This window comes from Sorex fumeus, unplaced genomic scaffold, assembly GCF_029834395.1.
Source record: "Sorex fumeus unplaced genomic scaffold, SorFum_2.1 ptg000025l, whole genome shotgun sequence".
Classification (NCBI taxonomy): Eukaryota; Metazoa; Chordata; class Mammalia; order Eulipotyphla; family Soricidae; genus Sorex; species Sorex fumeus.
The window spans coordinates 1,107,852-1,135,000 of record NW_026606082.1 but is presented as its reverse complement, the minus strand read 5'-3'; the positions used below and the strand labels follow the sequence as shown (position 1 = coordinate 1,135,000).

General features: G+C 55.3%; 2 protein-coding genes across 2 annotated transcripts in view; one reads left to right on the top strand and one right to left on the bottom strand.

Annotated features, from left to right (window-relative positions):
* The window catches only part of SVOP (SV2 related protein), a 61,206-nt gene extending 60,101 nt beyond the window's left edge, over positions 1-1,105 (top strand). The window contains exon 16 of the mRNA XM_056114499.1: positions 867-1,105. Within this exon, the coding sequence (XP_055970474.1) occupies positions 867-1,073 (207 nt within the window). The 3' untranslated portion in view covers positions 1,074-1,105. The remainder of the gene's footprint in view (positions 1-866) is intronic.
* A 3,759-nt stretch (positions 1,106-4,864) lies between these two features.
* DAO (D-amino acid oxidase) lies at positions 4,865-27,098 on the bottom strand. Its single transcript, XM_056114486.1, has 11 exons — positions 27,011-27,098; positions 19,333-19,535; positions 17,625-17,739; positions 16,711-16,787; positions 15,695-15,760; positions 12,645-12,699; positions 11,129-11,233; positions 9,426-9,508; positions 7,594-7,711; positions 6,729-6,827; positions 4,865-6,050 (listed from the first exon to the last, which is right to left on the bottom strand). Exons 2-11 carry the CDS (start codon positions 19,524-19,526, stop codon positions 5,919-5,921), a joined length of 1,044 nt encoding a protein of 347 aa, XP_055970461.1. The 5' UTR covers positions 19,527-19,535; positions 27,011-27,098; the 3' UTR covers positions 4,865-5,918.
* Positions 27,099-27,149: the final 51 nt, after the last annotated feature.

The following is a 27,149-nucleotide window of genomic DNA, read 5'->3' as shown; positions in this document are numbered from 1 at the left end:
ACAGTGCATCCCTGACCTAGTCAGAATATAGAACAGAGATTCTTTTAAGATTTTTAGATTCTCTTAAGACTTTCAAATCTTTGTGCCACCAATCCCACCCCGTTCTCAAGCACTCTCTGACTCCAAATGAAACTCCACGTCCCTTAGGACCCCTGTTGCTCCTCTCCAGCCTTCTCCATCCCTCCCCATCTCGTCTCCTGGACGACCTGCCATCTGCCTCCTGTCTGGAGGAACCGCCCTGAATTTCCCACGGGGGGAGTTTCAGCACGGAGACTGTCAGGCAGGAGCCTTCTAGCCATTTCGTTTGACAGTTGCCATCACCAGCTCGTACTCGCCTTGGCCCAGGTGGCCAGGGAGGAAAGAGATGCAGATTCCCTCCATCTCTAAAGCTCCCGAGAGACTGTGGCTCTGAGGATCCGGGAGCCTTTGAGAGTCTGGACTCCGACCCAGCCCCATCCTTATCTCCTGCCAGAGCCTCTCTGAGCCTCAGTGTTTCCTTCTGTAAAATGGGGCCAAGGGAGGGGGGCTGGAGCGATAGCACAGCGGGTAGGGTGTTTGCCTTGCACGCGGCCAACCCGGGTTCGATTCCCAGCATCCCATAGGGTCCCCTGAGCACCACTAGGGGTAATTCCTGAGTGCAGACCCAGGAGGAACCCCTGTGCATCGCCAGGTGTGAACCAGTAAACAACAAAAAAAATGGGGCCAAGGCACCAACCGCTCAGAACTGGCACGGGACCCAAACCGGACCACCTCCCGGACAACACCCCCCCCCCCCCACCAGAGTGTTCTCCCAGAAACTTGCGTGACCCAGATGTAGTCTCCACGTGACCGGATGCGTTCACTCCCTCCCTGTTCCTCCCCCCCAGGTGATGCTGGAATCCTCCGTGTACCTTTCCCTGGCGGTTTACAGTGGCTGCTGCCTGCTGGCTGCCGTGGCCTCCTGCTTACTGCCCATCGAGACAAAAGGCCGTGGACTACAGGAGTCCAGCCACCGGGAGTGGGGCCAGGAGATGGTGGGCCGAGGGACGCACAGCCCGGGCGTCATCAGGTCGAACTCTGGCTCGCAAGAATAGTGACCGGGGGAGCGTGGGGGGTTGGGCTGGTCTTGGAGGCTGGAGTGTGCCAGGGAGCTGGTGGAACCCAGCCGGGCATCACTGCCGACACCTAGAACTCATCCACGAGCATCATCCGGACCAACATGGTCTCCTGTCCTGACTTTGCTCGTTGTCCCGCAGCTCCGCCCCAGGGAGGGGTCTCGGTCTGTGTGGGGGTGGGGGGGAGGTGGACAAGTAACCCGGGAATTGCATGGGCGTGCGGGCTCCCGGAGGAGTCAGTGCCCGGCGCCCGGCAGCCCGCAGGACGCAGCCAGCCACCCGGAGACCTCTGGAGCTTGGGCGTGAGCCCTGGTGGCCCCCAGACCTCCCCCCAGCCCCCACCCCCACCCCTGCTGTCCTGCAGACCCCTTGGAACCTGCGTGGGGCCCCAGCGACGTTCTCCAGCGCTCCCTCCCCTGCAGGGACACTTGTTTCCCTGAGCCATGGCAGAGGGACGGGCGTTTGCACTCGAGCCATGGGCCCCCAAGCAGGCCCCTAGCAGGCCCCAAGCAGGCGCCATTCCCCGGATCTCGGTGTGGCCTTGGGTGCAGTGAGGCGGGCGTGAAGGCAGCCTAGACGCCCGGGCACTGGGGAGTGAGTCTGAAGGGGGGTGAGACACTCGCCTAAGGTGACAGCCAGGGTGTCCCCTCCGCTCAGAAGCACGAATCCCAGTGACTGGGCGTCTTCTCTGCCCCCCTGTCCCCTCCCCCACACACACACACTTCCGTCACACCCATCGGTGACTCGGAGCAAGGGAAACAGCTCACTTGGCTTCAGCACTTTGGGTCTTGCGTGTCTGTTATGGGGCCATGGACAGAGAAGCCTTCAAGGTGCCCACAAACCACCCACTCCCAAGTGGGCCGGGGCCGCGGGTCCTTCTGCCCCGCTTCCTGTGCCCGGCTTCCCAGCAGGAATTTGAGGGAGCTGGACACAGGTGGTTCCTGGGGTTCCAGCAGCGCCCCCACCTCCTGCATCAATGCCCCCCCAGGATGGGGGGAGGGGAGGCCCCAGTGGGTGTGGACTGTGTCCATCTTCAAAGGAAGACAGCCCAGGGGGGTGCGTGGAGTTTGGGGGTCAGCCTCGGGAGGAAGGGTGAGCACCGGTTAGCGCACATCCCCGCTTCCACGAGCCCTGTCCTGCCCACCAAGGCAGGGAATGCAGAGAAGAAAGGAAAGAGGCCGGGGGACCCCATCACGGAGAGAGAAGACAGACCCTCAACTCCACGGGGTCTGCGGGAATAAACGCGGCGAGGAATCCGAGAGTGGCCGTGCGTCTCTGGTTAAACGCGTTGGCCAGGTGGAAGCTTGTTACTGCCTCATGAAGCACCGGGGCAGTTCGGCGCCAGACCCTGCCGCCTCCATCCGTCTGGAGGACCCCACGCCATCCATGCCCCCTCCCCCGGTCCCAGCGTGCTATCCTCACTGGATCATCTTCCCAAAGAAGCAACGACATCTTTAGAGTTTCTTTTATTGGGGGTTGCCACGCCCAGTAGCGTTCAGAGCCCACCTGTCCTCCGAGCCACCTCCCAGCCCCACTGGGTGGCCCCGACGGGCAGCTTTGTCATGGCTCAAGCCTTAGGACTACTGTGGACAAGCCCTGGTGTGGGGTCCACGGTACCTGGGGAAGTGTGACAGGTCTGCTTCTCCCCGACACCCACGTTCCCTTGAGCCCTGCCTGAGTCGCCGAAGCACTGGTGATTTCCGGTTTGCTGAGCTCTCCTGGATGACGGAACCTTTGCTGACTTACACTTCCCAGCTGGCCAGATGTGGTCACACAGGCTTCCCCAGCCCCATCTGTGACCAGGAGGCTTTGGCCATTGGGAATGGTTTCCCTGGGTGCGGGTGAGGGTGCAGCTATGGGCTTTGTCTTTTTTTTCTTTTTCCTTTTTTTTCTTTTTTTCTTTTTGGGTCACACCCAGCAAGGTTCAGGGCTTACTCCCGCCTCTGCACTCAGGAATGACTCCTGGCGGTGCTCAGGGGACCATATGGGATGCTGGGAATCGAACCTGGGTCGGCTGCATGTAAGGCAAACCCCCTACCTGCCATGCTACCGCTCCATCCCCAGGCTTTTTCTTTTAAAGGAAATGGAAGTGAAAAGCTCTTTACCTCCCAATTACCTGCCCTTTAGAAAAGAACCCATGTGAGCGAATGATGCAAGAGGAAGGCTCTGAGATACCAGGGGCCTTGAAGCTGGAGTCATTTATGGCTCATTCTGGACCATCTGCAAACTCCTGTTTCCATTAATGAGATGGGCGTTCAATTCTCTGTCACAGGAATGACTTCAGAAGGTGTGAAAAAACATTAATCAGAGTTATAACATTTCTCTCTCTCTGATTATTCTTCGCAATACAGAGGACATCCATTGACAGTGAAGTGAAAGAGCACTTTAGGGGCTGACTTAGAACTGAATATGGATGTTCATTATTTAAGGAATAATGTTCAGTCACAGCCCAACTAATTGAGACCAGTATCTCTCTCCCCTACCCTTGGTTCTTAACAAGTCTCCGAGGACCGGGAAACCTTGTGCTGTGAGCTGCAGCAGAACCGTCCCACGGTAGCATAGACCAGGAGCATATTGGCTGCTCATTTAACAAGACCAGAGTAGGCAGTTCCAGGGACAGTTTAGCGTTTAACAGCAGCACAGTGACATCATCCAGAATACAACCCCTTTCCACCCCACCCCCATCCCCACGCTCTGTCACTCCTCTGCGTGTTGGCCTTTGGACTCTGCGTGTGAAACCTCAGGAACCCAACATGGCTGCCAGCGTGCCACCATCATGTTTCTCTTCAAAGGGGGCAGAATGGGAGGAGGAAGGGCTCCGAGAGGTTTTCGTTCAAAAGGGCCTCTCTGGCATTGGAAAAGGATGCCCTTGGGCAGGTTCACCGTTGCTTTGCATTGGTCAGGCCTGGGTCATACACCGTCCCAGGATGGACTGTCCATTAAGGATGGAGAAGAAACCACCTATGTCCAGTGGGATGGAGAAATACCCGCAGCCTCTTGACCACAAAACAGGACTTTGTCTGCATGAACGTGGGAAGGTGATGGCTGTTGGCTGGGAATGGGCTGGGAGGAGTCTGTCCACTGGCATCTCATCAGGTCTGTCCATTAACAAGGAGAAAGCTGCTTGTTTCTGGGCCACCCCTGGCAGTACTGAGGGACCCCTCCTGGAGGTGCTGAGGGACCTACCCAGAGTTGGCCACATGCAAGGCCAGTGTCCTCACCCTGGCACTATCTCTCCAGCCCCTGTCACTGTCACTGTCCTCCCGTTGTTCATCAATTTGCTCGAGCGGGCCCAGTGACGTCTCCATTGTGAGACTTCTTGTTACTGTGTTTGGCACATCAAATACATCGCGGGTAGCTTGCCAGGCTCTGCCGTGCGGGCGAGATACCCTCGGTAGCTTGCCGGGCTCTCTGAGAAGGGCGGAGGAATTGAACTCGGGTCGGCCATGTTCGCTGCATGCAAGGCAAATGCCCTACCGCTGTGCTATCGCTCCAGCCCATCTCTCCAGTCGCAGGGGAAGAAATTACATGTAGGGGCTGGAGAGAGTACAGCGGGTAGAGCATTGGCCTGGCACGCAGCCGACCCGGGTTTGATCCCTGGCATCCCATACGGGCTGAGCACTGCCAGGAGTAGTTCCTGAGTGCAGGGCCAGGAGAAACCCCTGAGCATCCCTGGGTGTAACTCCCCCCAAAAAATTACACATAGGTTAATCCAGATAAAGAAGTCCGACTTTATTGGGCAACAGAAATCAGTTAATGTTCTACAGGCTACAGGGAGGGAAAATGAGTGACCGGAGAAGGTGGGAGGAAAGTGGGAGATGAGAGGGCCAGAGAGAACCACAGCTCCTGGCCACCACTCAGCCCCCTGGTTCTGTTATGCCGGGGGTGGGGCTGGGCATCTCCCAATCTTTAAGAGCCTCTTTTTTTGGGGGTGGGAGGGTGAGGGGGGGCTAGGTCACACCCAGCTGTGCTCAGGTCTTACTCCTGGTTCTGTGCTCAGGGATCCTTCCTGGCAGTGTTCAGGGGACACATATGGTGCAGGGGATGGAATTGGTAGAGCCACGTATCCGGCAAGTCCCTCCCCCAGTGTACAGTCTCTCTCCAACCCTGCATCAAGACTTTTGAAACAAAGTGGGGGCGGGCTAATCTGTTTCATCGGAACTGCAAATCTGGTCGATTCGCTTCCAAGTCGCAGCCTCATCAAGGTCAGATCTCAAACAAATAAGGGGGGGGGGGAGCATCAGATGTTGCTCATTCAGTCCCATGCTGCTTCTGCCTTCTCCACACTTCTGATCTCCTTCAACCTGCCCCTCCGGACAGTGCTCCCTCCACTGCTGATGAGCTGAGCACTTCCCCCTGCAAGTCTCCAGAGCCAGACTGGCCACAGAGGGTATAGGAACATCCGCTTAGTGTTGTAGCTAGCTGCAGGCCTTCTCAGAGCCTTTCCCATGCTCCTGTGACCTGTTACTAAGCTCCTCCGCCTCCACCAGCCTCACTTTTCCATGCACCCCTTTGGGTTTTTCTGAGCTTTCCTTTCACTGAACTCTTGGACATGGCGGTTCCACCCCTTAACCCCCCCAACCCCAGTTCATGAGGCCAGTTCAGAGAGCAGAAAGAAAGGTCCGGGATGGTGGGGGGCGGGGGTAAGTCACGGGTGGGTCTGGATCTGCCTGGAGGACTTGGTGGTGTGGTTCCCCTTGCCTGGTCCTCCTGGGGAGTGAGCGGGGTGAGGGGTGGGCAGTGAGCGATGGCTACGGAAGAGGACCCGCATTCGCTGGCCAGGGGCAGTGCGGTGGCTGTGGTGGGGCTGGGGTCCCTGCGGCTTCAGAGGTGGGACAGGGGCCTCTGGAGCAGCTTCCTCTCCTCCAGGACCTGCCCCAGGAGCCCGGCCGCCTGCAGGGCGCAGCCCCAGTGGATGGTGAGTCCGTAGCCCCCGTGGCCGTAGTTGTGGATGACCTAGAAGAGGCCGAGGAGAAGGACCTGGCTGGCCTGGGCTTCGGAAGCTTCCTCAGAGCCTCAGTCGCTGCCTCTACCAGGACAGTGGGACTCTGGGGTTTGGGTGACCTGGAGGTGACACCCTTGATTCCCGCAGGTGGCTCTCCCCACCCATGCCTGCATCAACGTGGTGGGAAATCTTGAAATCGCCCCCCGCCCCCTTCCCTGCCCTGCGGGCAGGAGCTCCTCTTCACAGACTCCTGACTTCCGTGGGAACGGGTGGGCGGCTGCACCCCAAGAATGAGGCGAGACCCTGAGCCCATCTCAGAGCTAAAACCACCTGCAGGCACTGACACCTCATACACGGCTCTCCTCTTTGCATGCGTGCAAACACACGTTCTCTGCACACAGACATACACCGTCCTCTGTCACACACCACATGCACACTGCCCTTCCACGCACGGCCTCTCCTCACACAAACCTTCTCCACACACATACGTTCATAGAGACACAAGCTTTGTACTTGGACACACACGTGAAACCTCTTTTCACACAAGCACACTCTGTATCCGCGTCAAACGCATACACGCACAATACTCTGCGAGTCACACAGCTTTTCTACGTACACACACGTGTACACACACGGTTCACACAGGAGTGGGCAGGAGCAGCAGGGCTGCCATTGTGCTGGGAACGCACCTCTACGTGTGTGGGTCCAAAGCGAAGCTTCTCTCTTTCCAGCCGAACCTGGGGACGTACTGGCCGGAAGCCAGTCCATTCACCAACAAACTTGGCACCCTGGAAAGGGGAATGTTTCGAATTCATCCCTGGACATGCCCCCACTGCCATGGGGAGGCGAGAGGAAGCTGGCTTTGGGGAGTTATGGGCATCACCATTCCCACCCCGCCCCTAGGCCCTACATTCTTAGTCCCCCCCACCACACCCCACTTCTATCAACTACCCCATCTTCATCAACCACCGCCCAAAGTGACCATGATATTTTCAATTTATCACTGCATCACCAAGGAATCCGCTATTCCTCCCAGCCCACTCACGTCTCCATCACTTTGTGGTCCCGCCAGCAGGCAAAGATGATAATGGAGATTTCTCTTTTGTTTTTTGGGGGGGAGGGTGGAGTTGGTGGTTCTCAGGGTTCATTCCTGGCTCTGTGCTCAGGATCACTTCCGGTGGGGCTCAGGGGACCACATGAGATGCTGGGGATCAAACCTGGGCTGGGCACATTGCAAGGCAAGTGCCCTACCCACTGTCCCTTTGGCCCAAGAATGGGGATTTCTGCAACAAGCCTGTCTGCTTCCCTGCATTTGGGGGGTGGGGGTGGATACGGGTGTCATCACTGCAAGCGAGAGCAACTCGAGGCTGTGGCAAGGCTGTGCCCGTCCTCAGAGGTCTCCCCTCTCATCACCAAACTCTAGCCACAGCCACGCTGAGATCCGTTTGCCCACTTGCCCCGGTGGGTCCTGATGTGTTTTCCCATTCCCGAGAGTCCTGGGGACCAGGCTGCCAGGACCTCGAGGTGGGGCGTGGACACCCCAATGCACGTTACCTTCAGGGAGGGCAGTAGCCTGCAGCAGCCGTCCCAGATGGTGCTGTGGTCCTTGATACTGTTCACCTCGCTCCAGTTCCCTGCCTGGAAGATGCCCCCGAGGGTCACTGTCTGCATCCTAGATAAAGGAGAGGGTGGGGGGTGACAGGAAAACAAGGCTTTGGGATTCGGGGGGGTCCTCACCACGAGCATCCTTACGACCGCATCGACACAAATCCCGACTTTCCTCGGCGTGCCACTCCCGCTCACTATTCTGTCACCCCCTGTCCCACTGCCCTGTCACTGCGGCCAGTGCCGACCACCATCTCTGCTCCCGTGAGCTTCGCCCTGACCACTGGTCAGTGTCTGGAGTATGAATCTCAGTATCATCCACGTGAAGGTCACTAAGAACAGAGATGAAGTGTTGTCATCATCAGTCCACAACTTGTAAGTACGTGAAGTGAGAGATGGGTCCCCAAGCCTTATTGTCATCGCAGTATCTGCACCTAGTGACGCATCACATCGGACATCTTAAATGGACACAATATTATGTGCCAGTGAGATCCTGGTGAGGCCTGAAAACTCTTGCCTCCTGCCCTCCCCACTGCCATTAATAAACCAGCTCCTCCAACCCATCCCCTCTTCTTCCGTCACCACTAACATGGCCACTGACACGGTCATCTTCCACCTCCCTGATGCCACCCTCAAGACAGTCCACAGTCACACCCCTGATCTTGCCCTTGATTTTAGGTGTTTGGATTTTTTTTTAATTTTGTATTTATTTTTTTGCTTTTTGGGTCATATCCAGCGATGCTCAGGGGTTGCTCCTGGCTCTGCACTCACGAATCACTCCTGGCAGTGCTCAGGGGACCCTATGGGATGCTGGGAATCGAACCTGCGTCAGCCGCGTGCAAAGCCAATGCCCTCCCCGCTGTGCTATCGCTCCGGCCCCGCCTGACCTTTCCCTTGAGACCCCCATCTCCGCCACCCTCGTAATGTCATCGGGGAACACGAGAGTGGCCTTACCACCACCCCAATCACTACCTCTCCTCCCAGAACCCACCCTCAGCAGCCTCATTCTCCTACTCACTGCACCCCCAGGCCTGTCACCACCCCGTCACCCTTAACCTAACGGCCCCCCATCAACACTGTCTTCCCCGTCCCCAGCAACACTATTTCTATTATAACCATCCCCTCCAGACCATCATCCTAGCCCCATCTTCACCCACATTATCCCCACTGATGTCATCCTCACACGAAGCCCCTCCACTGTGCCCAGCCCCCACTCCCGTGAGCGCTGCTCATGCCTCGTGCTGCCATCACAGCCACCACCGTGTCATCTCCAACGTCACCCAAATGGTTCGAGACACAATTAGTCAATGCTAAGTTCTTCCTTCCCAGAGACTTCATGACTCAATTTCTCTTTAAAAAAAAAAAAAAAGTTGGCAGGGGGCTGGAGCGATAGCACAGCGGGGAGGGCGTTTGCCTTGCAAGCGGCCGACCCAGGTTCGATTCCCAGCATCCCATGAGGTCCCCTGAGCACCCCCAGGGGTAATTCCTGAGTGCAGAGCCAGGAGAAACCCCTGTGCATCACCAGGTGTGACCCAAAAAAGGAGGGGAAAAAAAGCTGGCAGAGGATGGGAAGGGAGTATAGGAGACAGGGCGATGTATTGGACTCCTGGCAGCACAGAGGATCCCCAAGCACCTCCAGGAGTGAGCCCTGAGCATGGAGCCTGAGCACCACTGGAGGGACCCACAAACTCAAAAACTGGAAGGGAAAACCCTTGCTGACAGGTCAAAGGGTGGGGGCAGCTGGATGCCTCCTCTTCTGTCCTGGCCTGTGCGATGTTTACCCCGGTATGATGTACGGGCACTGGTAGATGCCTTTCTCCGGGTCGTGAGTCATGATGAAGTGCTTCACCCATGGGGCATCTACCTGTTGAGTGAGGATGAAGAAACGCATCAGGGCGCTGGGTCAGAGGGCCCCCGGCCCTGCCACCCTCTGGCACAAGAGTAGCGAGGCTGGGCCAGAGGGCGAGAGTACAAAGGGTAAGGCGCTTGCATGTTTGATCCTGGCACCACATACAGTCCCCTGGGCACCACCAGATGTCACCCAACACCTCCCCTCCCCCACTACAAAAAAAAAAAGAATGATCAGGCAGATTCCTTAGCCCTCCGGGACACCCCAAGTCGGCACCTGGCTGCTTGCTCTGACAGGAAGAGCTTCCCTGATTGCAATCCCCAATCCTGCTCCCCGAAGTTGCACCCACTCCTGCTTGACGCCGCCCAGCACAGGTATAAGTGCACAGCCACGGTGGTACTCACACACATGCACACACACACACAGCCCTCCCACACAAGCACCTGAGTACAGAGAGGCGCAGCACGAGGTTAAAGCCAGATGGTCTGGCTTGCAACCCAAACCCCACCTCTCCCTGCTGCATGAACTCAGGCTTGTTGGATGACTACCCCACCCAGGCCTCAGTTTCCCCATCTGTGAGACGGCAACAGTGGTGGGGCTGGGGAGATGACTCAAAGGTCAGGAGTACATGTTCAGCACCCAGGAGCCCGGGTTTGAACTCTGACAATGCATGGCTGCCCTGAGCGCTCACGCGCGCGCACACACACACACACACACACACACACACACACACACACACAGAAAGAGAAAGCAGTGAAGGGAGAGACACAATAAAGGTTGAGGATGAGGCACTTTTCTGGCATATGGCTGTGACCACAGCTCTGATTTGAAACCTGGCACTGCAGGTGGGCTCCAGAGCACAGAGCCAGCTACAGACCGTGAACACCTGGGCTTGGGGCCCCAAAGGCGGGGGGAAAAGATGACAATGGAGATATGGTACATCTCCGTCATCTAAAGGGTAGTGGTCCAGTCAAGTTAATTAATACACTGAAAATCAGGCTAATTAGTACAACAAAATGCTTGGGCCAGTGTCTGGCCCTTGGCAGATACTCCAGAAGTTTGCTGTTTCTATTATTATTATACATGCACACGCAGGCTTTGCTATTAAGTAGAAACAACCAAATGAAAAACAAACCAGAATGTTTGGGAGGGTTGTCTTAGTCTTTTTAAAGACATGCCAGGTTGGGGCTGGAGCGATAGCACAGTGAGTAGGACATTTGCCTTGCACGCGGCCGACCCAGGTTCGATTCCCAGCATCCCGTATGGTCCCCTGAGCACCGCCGGGAGTAATTCCTGAGTGCGTGAGCCAGGAGGAACCCCTGTGCATCGCGGGGTGTGACCCCCCCCAAAAAAATACGCCAGTTCCCTGAAGTCTGGAAGCTGGAGCCATGGTACCACAGATCAAGTGTTTGCGTTGCACACAGCCAAGCTGGGTTCCATCTTCAGCACCCCAAATGGTCTCTTGAGGCCCGCCAGGCGTGATCCCTGAGCACAGAGCCAAGGGTAAACCCTGGGCACTGTGGATGTGGCCCCAAAATACAACAAAAACCCCTAAACTCTGGGGATTGGCAGGGAGCCGGGAGGCGCCCTCTAGCGGTGGAGACGGAAGACGCGCCCCTCCCGCCTTCTGCTCACCCTGATGATCTGGCCCCGGCCGGGCTGCAGGAGGGGGTCGGGCTGCAGCGCCCCGGACCACACCCCAGTGCAGTTGATAATCACATCAGCACCTCCGCTGGCCACCTGGCAGCAACGAACAGGGTAGGGGTGAGAGGGGGTAGCGACTAGGCATCCCCTGCCCCCCTCCCTCCCCGCACCCCTGCCCCTGGGGTCTGGGCCCTCTTGTGAGCAGAGGGGAAAGGCATTGGGGACCCGGCCTCCAAACCTCCCTGCTGTGTTTCCCAGGCAACGGGCTGGGCTGGGCAAGGTCCATCTCCTCCTCACTTGCTCGGCTAACTGGGGGTATAAAATGGGCCAGACAGTTCCTGCTTGCAGGACAGACTAAGGGACCCAACATGCCTGGATACTCGAGTGCTTGAAAAAAAGTAACTGTGGACGGACAGGGCAATACTACAGCGTGGAGGGCATTTGTCTTGCGAGTGGCCCACCTGGGTTTGATCCCCGGCATCCCATAAGGTCCCCCAAGCACCCCCAGGAGTGATCCCTGAGTGCAGAGCCAGGAGGAACCCCTGAGCATCATCAAGGGTGACCCAACATCCCTTTTCCACCCAGAAAAAAAAGCAGCAAGTGTGGAAGTGGGGGGCCTTCCTGCACCCTTCTCAGAGGGAGGCAGTATGAGTCGCCTTCTTCCTTCAGACTCCACCTTACTCCATCCTCTTGCCTTCTGCCCAGCGGAGACAGCTGCAGGAGGGGAGCCCCGAGTTTCGTGCCTCTGTGGGATGCTCCAAAGCTCAAAGGATGTGGCTTCACGGGCACCCACGCTCCCAGGCCAGCCCCAGTGGCTCCCCCTACGGGTCAGTCAGTCCTGGGCCATGCTCGCAGGGCGTGTCATGCGCTGTCATCCCTCCCGGCCAGTGTTTGCGCTGCAGGACTCTGAGCGCCTTGGGCAGGGGCAGAGGGAGCCAAGGACTCAGCTCTACGAGTCAACTTTGTATTCCGAGTGTCCTTCAGGGATCGAGAGGGTGAAGGCGCTTGCCTTGCATGTGCAGTCATGTACATGTGCCACCGGTGTGGTGCCCCCCCAAAAACCCCCACGTATGCAGCAGGACCCAAGCGAGAGAGCCTTGTCGGATCCTCCACGAGCAGCCAAGCTGTGGGTGTTGAGATGGAGGGAAGCCGTCCGGCAGCGCTCTCGGCACTTGGCAGGGATAAGGGTGCGTCTGCCTCCTTACTGCTGTTACTGCTGTTACTACGGAGACTCAGCAGAGAGCCAGGACTTTGCAGCAACTTCAATCCAGGCGGCAGGAGAGAGTAACCCGGTGTCCGGAACTGGGGGCTGGAGCGTAACCGGCAACCTGACCCTGACACTCTGGTCCTACTGCCCCGCCCTCTGCCACCAACATCACAGCAGAGCCCAGAGTCTGGGAGAGGCCTCAGGGGATCCTGGTAGGTGGAGAAGGGGGAGGCCTCCCTCCACAACAGGAAGCATCCCCCTCTTTCCCTCTCTCCCCCACCAATCCCCTTCCCAACTCACCTCCTCAAAAGATTCCACCTTCCTCTGGAAGAATTTCACTCCCCTCTCAGTTAACCTGGGATAGCAGACACATCAAAAGCCCAGAATTCCGTTTTCTATCCCATTTCCCACCCCCAGGAAGACAGCATGGGGTGGGGTGGGGGGGGGATGTGATTTCTCAAAGAAATTTCTGTGAACTCCAAACCCTCCCCATACCCCATGAGCAAATGTCTGGGTCGTTGAATCAGTTCATAAGAACTTGGATGATGCAGAAGGGACACTGGGGACACTGATGGAGGGTCGTGGGGACTGGTGAAGGGATTGGTGCACCTGAAATCCAATCCTAAATATCTTTCTAACTTGTGACTCAATTTTTTTAATTTTTAAAAAGAACTTGGATGAAAAGGCACATGAAAAAAAAATGCTCCACATCGCTAGCCATCAGGGAGATGCAAATCAAAACAACAATGAGATATCATCTCACACCACAGAGACTGGCACACGTCCAAAAGGACAAGAGCAACCAGTGTTGGCGCGGGTGTGGGGGAAGGGGACGCTCTTTCACTGTTGGTGGGAATGCCGACCGGGGCAGCCTTTCTGGAAAACAACATGGACAGTCCTTCAAAAACTAGAAATTGAGCTTCCATGTGACCCTGCAATACCACTTCTGGGAATATGTCCCGAGGATGCAAAAAAGCACAGTAGAAATGACATCTGTACCTATATGTTCATTGAAGCAGTTCACAATAGCCAAAATCTGGAAACAACCCAAGTGCCCTAGAACAGATGACTGGTTAAAGAAACTTTGGTACATCTACACAATGGAATACTATGCAGCTGTCAGGAGAGATGAAGTCATGCACTTGGCTTATAAATGGATAGACATGGAGAGTATCATGCTGAGTGAAATGCGTCGGAAAGAGAGGGACAGACATAGAAGGGCTGCACTCATTTGTGGAGTATAAAACAACATAACATGAGGCTGACACCTAAGGATAGTAGATACACGGGACAGAAGATTGCTCCATAGCTGGAAGCCTTCCTCAGGAGCAAAGGGGAGAAGGCAGCTGGGATAGAGAAGGGATCACTAAGAAAAAGAGGGCTGGAGGAAGCGGTCGGGATGGGAGATGTGTGCAGAAAGTAGATCAAGGACAAACATGTAACCTCTCAGTGTCTTTATGACAAACCATAATGCCTAAAAGGAGAGAGAGCTTATGGGGAATCGTGTCTGCCATGGAAGCAGGGGGAGGGTGGGAAAGGGGGGGGTATACCAGGGATATTGGTGGTGGGGGATGTGCACTGGTGGAGGGATGGGTGTTTGATCACTGTGTGATTGTAACCCTAACATGAAAGCTTGTAACTATCTCACAGTGATGCAATAAAATTTTTTAAAAATTAAAAAAAAAGAACTTGGATGGACAAATGTCCTAGAGAAGACCCTTTAGAAAGCCAGAGGTGTTCCGAATCCCTCTCTGGGTGGATGAAACCAGGAGCGAATCTTTCTGGCCACTGCTGAGAGTGGAATCAAACTGAGGCCTCTGGGTCCACAAGTGCTTCTACTCCTGCCACCTGCGTGTAGCTCTGAACCATCAAGGGGAGGCGAGAGGCAGAACAGAGGGGGCACAGGATTGGGCTGATGCCAAACGCTCTTCGCTGGGAGCAGGGTATGAAGAGGAAGTGGGGTGTGGGCCCATGAGAACCCCCACTCTTTCCTCTGAAAGTCACAGAGGAGAAGTACAGGGTCATACTGAATGTAGTTGAGACCTCAGACTAGAAGTAAACTTTAAAAAGCAGAAGTATAGCCTTATTTTTTTTTTGCTTTTTGGGTCACACCCGGCGATGCTCAGGGGTTCCTCCTGGCTCTGCACTCAGGAATCACTCCTGGCGGTGCTCGGGGGACCCTATGGGATGCTGGGGATCGAACCCAGGTCAGCCGCGTGCAAGGCAAACGCCCTCCGCGCTATGCTATTGCTCTAGCCCCTAGCCTTATTTTTTCTACTCAGTATTCCCAAGATGGAAAAACTGGATGCAGTCTTTTGGGAAGAAGTTAAGCAGAAATCCTAAGTGACCAACGTTAGGAGAAAGAGCCACCTTGGAGCACGTCATTCTCAAACCTGGCTGGGAATAGCAAGCTTGTGCTCTGAACTAGCCCAGGGATCTTTTTTAAATCTGCATTTATGGACCAGAGCGGTAGTACAGTAGTCAGGGCATTTGCCTTACATGCAGCTAACCTGGGTTCGATCCCCAGCATCCCATAGGGGCCCCTGAGCACCACCAGGAATAATTCCGGGAGTGTAGAGCCAGGAGTAACCCCTGAGCATTGCTGAATGTGACCCCAAAAGCAAAAATAAATAAATAAATAAACACATTTGTAAGTCCCACCCTTGAATAAAATTCGCAAGCCAGAGAGATATCAGTGGGTAAGTTTTGATTTAACTTGACCCAGGTTCAATGCCTGGAACCCGATATGGTCCCCCGAGCCCCATCAGGAACGACACCTAAGCACAGACCTAGCAGTAAGCCCAGAGCACTGCTAGGTGTATGGCCCTGAAACAAAAGCAAGCCCAAAATACCCGTTTTTTTTTTCTTTTTGGATTTTTTTTTTTTTTGGAGTGGGTATCACACCTGGCAATACTTAGGGGATATTCCTGACTCTACACTCAGAAATCGCTCCTGGAGATGCTCGGCAAAATACCCAGTTTAAAACAAACAAACAGGGGCTGGAGCGATAGCACAGCAGGTAGGGCATTTGCCTTGCGTGCGGCCAACCGGGGTTCGATTCCCAGCATCCCATATGGTCCCCCGAGCACTGCCACGAGTAATTCATGAGTGCATGAGCCAGGAGTAACCCCTGTGTGACACCCAGACCCCCCCAAAAAAGCAAATAAAATAAAATCAAACAAAACAAACAAAACCATCTGTCCCGGTAGTTCTGAAGTCCAACCAGGTGTGGCAAACTCTCTTCGTGTACATACAAAGTAGTGATCAGGACCAAGGAGAGCTCCAATCACGCTAAGGATTTTCATGCGCCTCTGTGGTTAGCTACAAGGTGTGAGGCTGAAAAGTCTTACCTGTTAGTCAGCCACTGCAGATACCTCCTGCCCTCCAGTGTCAGGGCTGTGTTGAACCAGCCGTAGCTAGAGTCAGAGCGGGAATCAGGGATCAGAATCAGAGCTATATTTGCAGTAGGACACAGAGAGGAAGTGGGAGCAGTCTTATTCTGGGGACTTTTGGGGGGTGGGCACACCCGGTTGTGCTCAGGGCTTATTTCTGGCTCTGCACTCGGGCTTCATTCCTGTTGGGGCCCATCTGGGGTGCCAGGGATTGAACCAGTTGACTATGTGCCAGGCAAGCTACCTTACCCTCTGTGCTATCTCTCCAGCCCTCTCATTCTTTGAGTTTTTTTAAAGAAAAAGCCAGGATCACTGGGTGAAATCCAAGGAGACAGTATCCTCCAACCCACTGCAGTGAACATTTCTATCGGCAGAGTCATCCCTGATATTGCAGCATGAAGAATGGACATGTAGAGGAGTCAGGCACAGGAGGGATAAAGGGGGGAGCAGGAGGCCAACAGACTGTAAGGAAAGAACGGGGTGGTCCCTGCTTTTGCCCCACTGGATTTGGGAAACCATTTCGGTTGCGTGGTTGTATGACCTTTGGGGAATAACTTGGCCTCTCTGCAGCTCTTTTTACTCAGCACAAATAGAATAGCGAGGGGCTGGGGAAATGGCTAAGTGCAAGCTTTGCATGCAGGATGCTACAGCACTGCCTGGTAGCCCTGGTACTACCAGGAGTACCACCCCTGCCCAAGCATAGGAATGGGAGCAATCCATGAACACCTCTGGATGTTTCTCCCAGGGAACACTAGAATGGTGACATGAAGCCTTTGACCTTGAACTCTGACATTCCATCCCCGGGCTCCCTAGCCCAAGGACAAACTGTGCCTATCCCTTCTCCAGAGAATTAGAACTATGCCAGGAGACCAGATTAGCATCCCCAGGCCCTGATGGGTAGCAGATTTGGTGCCTTACAGGTAAGCCTGAGCTGTGGGACCTCAATGTACCCTTTTCCCTGACAGTCACTTCACCTGTAGTCAGGGAACATGTCCAGCTCTCGGGGGCTCAGCTTTCGAAATCCCAGAACCGTGTTCTTCCATGGAGGGTCCTGCCCAGGAAGGAGAAGAGAAGAGGACACGGGAGTAGGGGGGAGGGAGGTACGAATAACGGCAGTGACCCAAGTGTACATTCACTGTCACTGTCCTCCCGTTGTTTAACGATTTGCTCGAGCGGGCCCAGCAACGTCTCCATTGGAGACTTTGTTGTTACTGGGTTTGGCTTATCGAATACGCCACGGGGAGCTTGCCAGGCTCTGCCATGTAGGCGAGATACTCTCGGTAGCTTGCCGGGCTCTCCGAGAGGGGCGGAGGAATCGAACCCGGGTCGGCCATGTTACATTATGTTTACATTTTACTTACGCTCAGGGGATTGTGTATGATTCTAGGGATCGAACCTGTGACAGCTTCAGGCAAGGCAAGTGCCATCTTTTGTCCTCTCTTTCTGGCCCCTCAGATATCATTTTAAAAAAGCAAAAATTCAATTTAGAGGCCCGGGAAGGTAGTTGAATGGTGGAGCACATACCTTTCATGCGAGAGGCCCTGGGTTCTATCCCCAGCACCACAAAACCAAACTTCAAAAGTAGTAACTCAGGCCAGAGCAATAGAACAGTGGGTAGGGCGTTTGCCTTTCACGTGGCCGACCCCAGTTCAATTCCCAGCATCCCACATGGTCCCCCAAGCACCATCAGGAGTAATTTCTGAGTTCAGAGCCAGGAGCAGCCCCTGTGCATCGCCAGGTGTGACAGTACAAATAAATTTCAAGAAAACCTGTTTTGAAGATAGATAGGTGTTGATCACCTACAAGGCTTAAAGGTCTCCCAGGATCTGAGGAACTGGCCCTGGCCTATGATTCAAGGCCACCACATGAGTCAGGACTCGTCACTCACCGGAACCACTTTGCAGAAGAGATTATAACCCGAGGTCAGAGCTAGGCCCATGTCTGCTGCATCGGGAGAATGGATGTGGCCCAGGAGATAGTCGAAGGTCTGCTGGTTCCAGCTCCTGCAAGGGTCCACAAGCCAGCCTCCATCCCAATTCCCAGCCACTTACACCCCAAGAGGCGCAGAAAGCTCCAAGCACCAACTTTCCCAAAGCCAGACGCCCATCCTGCTCCGACCCGTAGACCCCCTCATGCCCACGGCCTTCCCCACTGCCAGCTTTCCAACCTCTGCTCATACATAACAGGACCAAAGGACACTCTATCACCATCATTTGGAGGACGGTTTCTTCTGGGGAACAAAAAGCCAATAAGGGGGCCGGAGCAACAGTACAGCAGGGAGGACGTTTGCCTTGCATGTGGCTGACCCAGGTTCGATCCCCAGCATCCCATAGGGTCCCCCAAGGTTCGATCCCCAGCATCCCATAGGGTCCCCCAAGCACCGCCAGGAGTAATTCCTGAGTGCAGAGCCAGGAATAACCCCTGAGCGTCGCTGGGTATGACCCAAAAAGCAAAAAAAAAAAAAACAACAACAACAAAAAAAAGAAGCCTTGTAAAAGAAGACTTGTAAACAGGCTGTCTGGGGGCTCCTGAACGGGCTCAGTGGTAAAGCACGTGCCTGGGCTCGAGTTATAGACCCCGCAAAATAAATAAAGAAGAGACTCTGGCCTTGGGGACTGCGAGTCTCTTAGCTCAGGCTCCGGGTCCTCAGACCTCAATTACAAACACAGGCCCAGCTTCCTGCGCGGCCCCCTGGACACATGGCTGGACTACATTTCCCAGAGTCCCTCGCAGCTGGGTGTGGCCTTTTCTCGGCTTTCCACCAAGGGGCCCTAAGGCGTCCCTGCCCATGCCCCCAGGGTCCTCCTGCTGTCCTCACACAGGCCTGCATCAGAAGAGCAGAGGGGACAGGAAGGGCAGAGGCTGAGATGGAAAGAACCTGGGCCCCCGCATGGCCAGATTCTCATCCGTTCCCCCAAGCTCATGCTTTGGGGCTTGGTGGCCTGGAATTCCTGTCGGTGCCATGCTCTGTGGGGGCTTCCTTGGTTGAGGCAGCTGGCAGCTTCTCCACGACTCAAATGAGCTTCGCAGCATCTTGGAGGAGTGTGAGCGTCAGTCCTTCCCTGGAGGGTCAGGCACGTGTTGTTTGTTTGTTCGTTTGTTTTTTGTTTAATGTGGTAGGCATGCTGCTATTTATCCAGCCATGGATTAAGCTGATTGAGCTGGGCATGAACTCCACGTTTTGTTTTGTTTTTTTTATTTTTTAAATTGGACATCCACGAGATAAACCATTACAAAGCTGTTCATAATTGGGTTTCAGTCATCAAATGATCCAGCACCCATCCTTCCAAGGCCTGTGGTTTTGGTGGGAGAGCTCGTACCCACACAGGGGCGGCCCTGGCTCCGACCCCTGGCACTGCAATGAAGAGCTCCTGGTTTTGGATCCCCTGGGGATCATGTGGGGGAGAAACATATACCCAGCCTCTGTCTACGGGGCACCCCAGGGCGCTTCTAACTCAGATGGATCGTCTTCACGTCCTGCCAAGCCAGACCTTTGACCGGGAAGTTGCTCTTGGTAACAAGGGTCCTAAAAAGGGGGGGAGGGGCGTGTCCTCTTCAGATCAATCCCAGCCCCCGCCCCCGGGACCCTCACTCACAACTCCTGGGGGTCTCTGGGCTCGGAGAGGTAGGGCTGCCAGAGGCCAGCTGCCAGGTCGGTGGTGGTGAGCGGCGTGAATCGGTCTGCGTAGACCTTCAGCTCCAGTGACGGGACGGCTGAGTGGTAGCGATCGTGGATACACAGGGCCGTGGAGAGGCCGATGACGCCCGCTCCGATCACCACCACACGCATCGTGCCAGCCTGCGGGAGGGTTGGGGTGCCACTGTGACGCCCCACTGTCACCACCATTCACCCAAGGCAGAGAGAGGGCTGGACCCCCCCCCCCCCCACACACACACACAGCTCTTTCGGTGCCAGGTTCTCTTAAGACCATCCCCAGGGGCAGGAGAGATAGTACAGTGGGCAGGGGGTTTGCTTTGCAAGGGCCCAGCCCCAGTTTGATCCCTGACATCCCATACGGTTCCCTCAAGCACTGCCAGGATTGAGCCTTGAGCACAGAGCCTGGAGTAACCCCTGAGCACCGCTGGGTGGGACCACTAAACAATACAATCCAAGGAGCACACACATGGGTTCTACGGCATCCATCAGCCTCAGGACAACGCGTGTCCAACTTCAGAACTCGGGTTTCCCCCCTGCAGCCCTTTGGGGCTTGTCTGGGGCGCTAAGCTGGCTGGGGGTGGGGTGGGGGGGCCCAGTTGAAGAGGCGGAGCAGCTTTTGACCTTGAAACTGTCGGGAGCCCTGCACAGCAAGGGGAAACTTCTGCTCCAGCTGAGGCAGAACAAGGGGACGTTTTGTGCCCGGAAGAGCCAAATTCATGGTTTCTCTCCTCTTGACTCTCAACTCTCAGTCGACCTCGGCTCCTGGCAACTCAGGGCCCGTGGCCCGGGCGGCAGAACATTCTCAATAGGCCCCGTCCTGGATGGGGAGGGCAGAGACAGCTCCCGCCCCAAAACTGGACACGGCCGGGGTGGCAGGAGCCAAGTTGGAGCTAAAACTCAAACAGGGCAGGCGGCGTTCCATGGGGCTGGGGCTCCTTCCTGCTCGGTTGCTGGGGGGCGGGCGGTCTTCGCCTCTGTAGAGCAGGGCAAACCCCCTTTCTCGGGCTTGAAGATGGGAAGACTAGCTTGGTGCCAAGTCCCTACGTCTTGTGGCCAGCAAGGGGAAAGATGGACGGGACAAGGAAGGGAGGGTCCGACTCAGCAGCGTGGCCACTCTCGAGGTAACCTTTGCCAGTAAGGAGAGGTGGCGCCCTACCTGGGTGTCCTGCATGGCCTAGAGTCTCGCACTCAGTATGTGGAAAATAGGACGGTGGAAGGGGTTCGGTAGGCAAGTTCGTGCTCTACAAGGGGGAGCCCCAGTTCTCTGCCCCCCCCAGCACTAAACCCCACCAGGATCAAGCCCTGAATGCCAGGCCGGGAGTGATCCCCAACCACTGTCTGCCGTGAGTCCCGAAGTCATAAGGAGGAGAAATGGCAGAGACAGAGGGACTGGAGCCATAGGATAGCGGGGAGGGCGTTTGCCTTGCATGCCACTGACTTGGGTTCGATCCCCGGCATCCCATGATGAGGACCACCAAGAGTGACTCCTGAACACAGACCCAGGATAACTAAGCTCTCAGCACTGCTAAGTGTGTTCCCCCCCACAACACACTCCACCCCCCTCCACGTACACGCGCGCGCGCACACACACACACACACACACACACAGACGAAGAGAAGAAATAGAATAGAGAGCTTTCCTGCTTTCTCCCAGACAATGTGGCGTCGTGGCGGCGGCACCAGGGTCATCACAGCCTAGGATGGGGGTCAGACACAGCAGGGTCACAGCTGGCTTTGGATCTCACCAGCTGTGGCCCAGGGCTGAGAGTCACAGGGAAGCTCCATGACCTGAGAGGCGGTGCTGCATGACCGGGGCCCAGGTTCCTGCCCCGGCACCATACGGTCCCCAGAGCACTGCCAGATATGATCCAAATAAATTAATTAGCTGAATGAGATGACCCTCCCGCCCTGCCCAGCTTACCCCACACTGAGAGTGTCTGCAGAATGTGACTTCGAGTACACAGTCCCACACCCCACAGGGCCGCGCTGGTTACGGTCACCGAGCTTTCAGTTCCTCTTCCAGAAACTTTTTTTTTTTGGGGGGTCACACCCAGCGATGCACAGGGGCTGCTCCTGGCTCTGCACTCAGGAATTACTCCTGGTGGTGCTTGGGGGACCCTATGGGATGCTGGGGATCGAACCTGGGTTGGCCGCATGCAAGGCAGATGCCCTTCCCACTGTGTGATGGCTCTGGCCCCCAGAAACCTTTTCTTAAGTTGCAATGCTGGGATGGAAACCAGGGCCTCACATATGTACACAAGTGCTCTATTGCTGAACCACGTTTCCAGTCCTTCTCTGCTAGAAATTTCAAAACACTAAACACACACACACACACACACACACACACACACACACACACACACACACGGTCACGGTCCTCCCGTTGTTCATCGATTTGCTCGAGCGGGCCCAGTAATGTCTCCATTGTGAGACTTGTTGTTACTGTGTCTGGCATATCGAATACGTCACGGGGAGCTTGCCAGGCTCTGCCGTGCGGGTGAGATACTCTCGGTAGCTTGCCGGGCTCTCCGAGAGGGGCGGAGGAATCGAACTCGGGTCGGCCATGTTGGCTGCGCACAAGGCAAACGCCCTACCGCTGTGCTATCGCTCCAGCTCCACCCCCACACACACATATATACATTTGGCGGGAAACAAATATATTTACTAAGCTCTCAGCACCGCCCCGCGGTCTCTCCACACAAACACGACTCAAGGCTGGAGGTGGGGGAACACGGGAAAGAAAGGTTTTCCTTAGAGGCCACACCCAGCAGTGCTCAGGAGTTGCTCCTGGCTCTGTGCTCAGGAATTACTTCTGACAGGGTTCAGGAAACTCTGTGGGGTGCCTGGGATCAAACCTGGGTCGGCCACATGCAAGGCAAGGGCCCTACCTGCTGCACTGTCTCTCCAGCCCTAGAAAAAAAATTTCAAAAATGATTTTTTTTCCCTCTGGCATGGGTGAGGGCGGGGGGTTGGGGCACGCCCAGCTATGCTCAGGGCTTACTCCTGGCTCTGCACTCAGGAGTTACTCCTGGAGGTACACGGTGGGTTGGGGGGGGCATATGGGATGCCGGGGATTGAACCCAAAAGCGCTACCTGCTGTGCTATGGCTCCAGCCCCTAAAAACGGCAACTTTTGAACAAAACTCCCAGACTCTTGTGTCTCACCAGCACAGAAGGTTTAAGAGAGCGGGACTCGGGACCACCCCATCCCCAGGGCCCAGAGCAGGGCCTGACTGGCTGGCCGGAGTTCTAGAAGGCAGCTAAGGAAGGAGCACGGGACTCCCGGGCACGGCAGGGATCGCCTCACGCCCAGGCACCAAGGAGGGAACGGGGCCAGACGGGGGCTGGGTCAGTTACCCAAGGTCAGAACACGAACACGAGGTGCAGACACAGCACCCCAGCAGTGTCTTTCCCAGGCCTGGAATGTTTTCCTTTCTCGTGCCACCAGAAACCCAGCAAGGGGCCAGGAGCAAAAGGCAGGGGTTACGTAACAGACACGGGAGTGTGGGGAGAGCGCGCGGCGCTTCCGTTCCTGGACTGAGGAGCCGGGGAGGTAGCTCGGAGGGAGAGCCCGTGCCTGTCGTTCAGGGGCCCCAGGTCTGAGCCCCGGGAATGGCCCCAAACTAAACCCAAAAATCCCCCCCGCATCTTCCACTCACCTGCAGTTCACACCAGGACAGTGAGAGCAAGGCCACAGCGCAGGCCCATAGCCAAGTGGCTGTGATGTCCCAGGGTGGCGTTAGGTTTGGGGATGTGGCATGTGACCGAGAGAGGCACCTGGAGCAAGTTCTAGAACCCCCTCACCGAGAGGGCCTGGGAGGAGCAAAAGGCTCAGATTCTCCAGTGTGTGAGGCCTGAAAGGGGGGCTACAGGACTTTATGCAGAGGGGGAAACTGAGGCCCGGGGAAGCCCAGTCACTCCAATTTTTAACCTCCTGGCAGCTGTCAGTCCTTGAGCTAAGAACTTTACGTGTATGGACTGGAGAGGTAGAACAGTGGGGAAAACACTCGTCTTGCATATGGCTGACCTGGATTCTATCCCTGACATCTTATATGTCACCCCAAGTACTGCCAGGAGTGATCCCTGAGCTCAGAGTCTGGAGTAAGGCCTCAGAACTGCTGATACGGGCCCAAAATATCACCACAAATAAAAGAACTTTACGTGTGTGACTGTCTTCCAATGGTCTCAGAAATATCGTAATGCCTGTGGGCAGGTGTGGCCACAAAGCCTCAGACACTCTCGGTGCACATGACGGCAGAGCCCAGAAGGTCCCTGTGCCCACGGACCATCCCTGCTGACCCATCCATCCCATGATTGCAAGAAGCCCAGGGTCAAGCGGAGAAACAACCCAGATTTTGGAGTCCTGCGTTATTAACGGGGGAAAAAAATACAAGCATCAAATACAACATATGCAGGAATTTCCAGGGTCTTGGTGGTTACAATAGGATTGCAGAAAGAGCCAAAACAAAACCAAAAAACTGTGTCCAAAACCAGTCATCTGTAAGGATCAGATGACTCAGGTCTGAGACCGATTCCTGCCACTCTGTGTGCAGAGAGCCTGGAAAGATCTAAGGTTCACGGAAGTAGGAGCCAGGCTTAGGGTCAGGCCGGCCAAACCCCGGGGAAAATCAGTCCTGGACACGGGGAATGAGCTTCTCTGCTTCTTTTTGTTGTTGTTGCTTTGTTTTGGAGTCACACCTGGAGGTGCACAGGGTTCACTCCTGGGGAGCTCTGCAGAGCACAGCAAGGCGAGCCCTCTGCCTTCTGAACCCTCTCCAGCCCCAGAATGAACTTTTGGACCTGCTGGCACCTGGCTCAGATATTTCCCTTCAGCAGTTTTCTTATGGTTTATGTAGTTTTTTTTAATCACTGTTCATTTATTTATTGATGGGGGAGATAGGGGTGCATACTCAGAGGTACTCAGGGCTTACTCCTGGCTCTGCGCTCAGGCATCACTCCTGGTGGGGCTCAGGGGACCACATGAGGTGCCAAGGATCGAATGCAGGTCGGTCACACACAAGGCAAATGCCCTCCCCGTTGTGCTGTTGCTCTGGTCCCTAGTTTGTTTATATCCAATGTCCTTACTTGAACCCATGACTTCAACCTACTTGGAGAGAGCATCAGGGAAGATGCAAAAAAAAAAAAGGGGGGGGTGGTTATTGCACTTCTGTGTGTGCGTGCACATGTGTGTGAGTATGTGTGTGTTGAGAGTCTGTCCCTTTCTACACACACACACACACACACACACACACACACACACACAGGAGGCTGCCTTCTTCTTCGTCCTCTCCTCTGCTCTGTGGAGCTTCAACAGCTTGGGGACTGAGGTTCAGAGGAAGGAGGGGCCGTCTTCAAGTCACAGAGCCACTGGGGGCTGGTGCTCAGTGTGGCCCCGTCTCTGGAGCCTCTGCCCCATCCGTGGTAGACTTGGAGCGGCAGCAGGCAGGAGCCACCTCACACTGGCTGTTTGCCTTTCCCTCTTCTGGGGGGGTGCTGCCCCCTTCCTTGGCCTACAGAAGAAGTCCAAGGCTGTGGATGCCTTTGGGGACAAAGGATACGAAAGGCTCAGTCTAGAAGAATCTGCCAGGGGCTGGAGCGATAGCACAGCAGGTAGGGCGTTTGCCTTGCACGCAGCCAACCCGGGTTCGATTCCCAGCATCCCATATGGTCCCCCGAGCACTGCCAGGAGTCATTCCTGAGCGCAGAGCCAGGAGTAATCCTTGTGCATCAACGGTGGGACCCAAAAAGCAAAAACAAAACAAAACAAAAACAACTATAAAAGAATCTTCCAGGGTTGAAGCAATAGTATAGCAGGGAGGGTGTCTGCCTCCCATGAAGCCAACCAAGGTTCATTCCCTGGAATCCCATAGGGTCCCCCAAGCCTGCCAGGATTGATCCCTAAGAGCAGAGTAAGGAGTAAGCTCAGAGCATCACTGGTATAGCACACCCCCCCCCGCCACACACACACACACACACACACACACAAGAATCTGCGAGTCACAAGGAGATATTTGAACAGAAGTCTTCCACTCATCCCAGGGAGCCCTGAGGCTACTGCCGATGAAGCAGATATTTTCAGGCTTTATTTTAAAAATTATCATGGGGGCTGGAGCACAGTGGGTAGGGCATTTGCCTTGCACACGGTCAACCCGGGTCTGATTCCCAATATCCCATATGGTCCCCTGAGCACCCCCAGGAGCAATATTCCTGAGTACAGAGCCAGGAGGAATCCCTGTGCATCACCGGGTGTGACCCAGAAAGCACTGTAGCACTGTCCATCCGTTGTTCATCGATTTGCTCGAACGGGCCCAGTAACGTCTCCATTGCGAGATTTGTTACTGTGTTTGGCATACCGAATACGTCACGGGTAGCGGCAAAAATAAATAAATAAATAAAAATTAGCCTGGAACCGGGAGATCAGAGAAAACAGTGCAGAGGGTAAGGTGCCGGCCTTGCTCATGGCTGACCCCCAAGCCTGGAGTCCGGAGTAAGCCCTGAGCACAGCCTGGAGCAAGACACATTCGGGAAAGGAAAAACTGGAACCGATTCAGAGGACTGGATAAATATAGTACAGGGGTTACGGCACTTGCCTAGCGGCTGACCCCAGTTTGGTCCCTGGCACAGAACGGTCCCCTGAACTCTGCCAGGAGCAGCACCCGAAGCCCTGGGGGAGCCAGAGCCCTGTGCACCACTGCTCTCGCCCCAATCCGTAAACAGATGAAACGGAACCTGTTGGCTGTGGGGAGATCGTCCAAAGTGCCAGAGTATGTGTTTTGCCGGTGGAGCCCCAGGCGTGATCCCTGAGCAGGGCCGAGAGCAATACCCGAGCACTTTGTCAGGAGTCACCTCTGCACTCTACCAGGTGTGCTCCTGTCCCCCCTCAAAAATAAATAAATAAAATAAACCCAGAAAGATGTGGAAAGAAAACAGATTCTACACATGTGTGACAACCAGGCAGCTGCCGCATCCCCAATAAATAATAGCAAACATGTATTATTTCGCCAGACCCAGGATGAAGCTAGGTAACATTCGGCACCACTTTGGACTCATTAACCTTGGGGTGGGGTCTGAGCACTCTCAGAGGCAGACCACCCGCTTTTCTTTGCGGGGGAGGGTTGTGCTCAGGGGTACATACACACAGTGGTGCTCAGGGTTTACTCCTGGCTCTGGGCGCAGGGATCATTCCTGGTGGTGCTCAGGAGACCAGACAGAACGTAGGGAATCAAACCCGGGTCAGTTGCGGGCAAGGCGAGTGCCCTCCCCGTTGTACCCTCTCTCCAGCTCTTCTGTTGGTTCGTTTTTGTTTTAGGACCACAGGCAACGGTGCTCAGAGATGACTCCTGGCTCTGCACTCAGGAATTACTCCTGGCCGTGTTTCATGGACCGCACGGGATACCAGGGATCGAACCCAGGTCAGCCGCATGCAAGGCAAACACCCTCCCCGGTATCCTGTCTCTGAGACCCTGAATACCTGCCTTTCTTATGTGAGGCTCAGGATTCGATCCCCAGCATCATTAAGGAATCCTCACGAATAAGTATTCGAATTCTGTAAGAGGTGAATTACAATCCCCTGGTCTCGTAGGAGGAAACTGAAGCAAAGGAGGTGAAGCCACTTACCTGTGCTCCTTGCCCAGGTCCACGCTGTCTTTGGCTTCGACTCCGATCTGGAGCCTTTTCTATCACCTCGGGGGGAACACTGAGTTCTGCTGAGCCCAACACAGCTCAGAGTGGCTGCCACTCACCTGAAGTGCCAAAG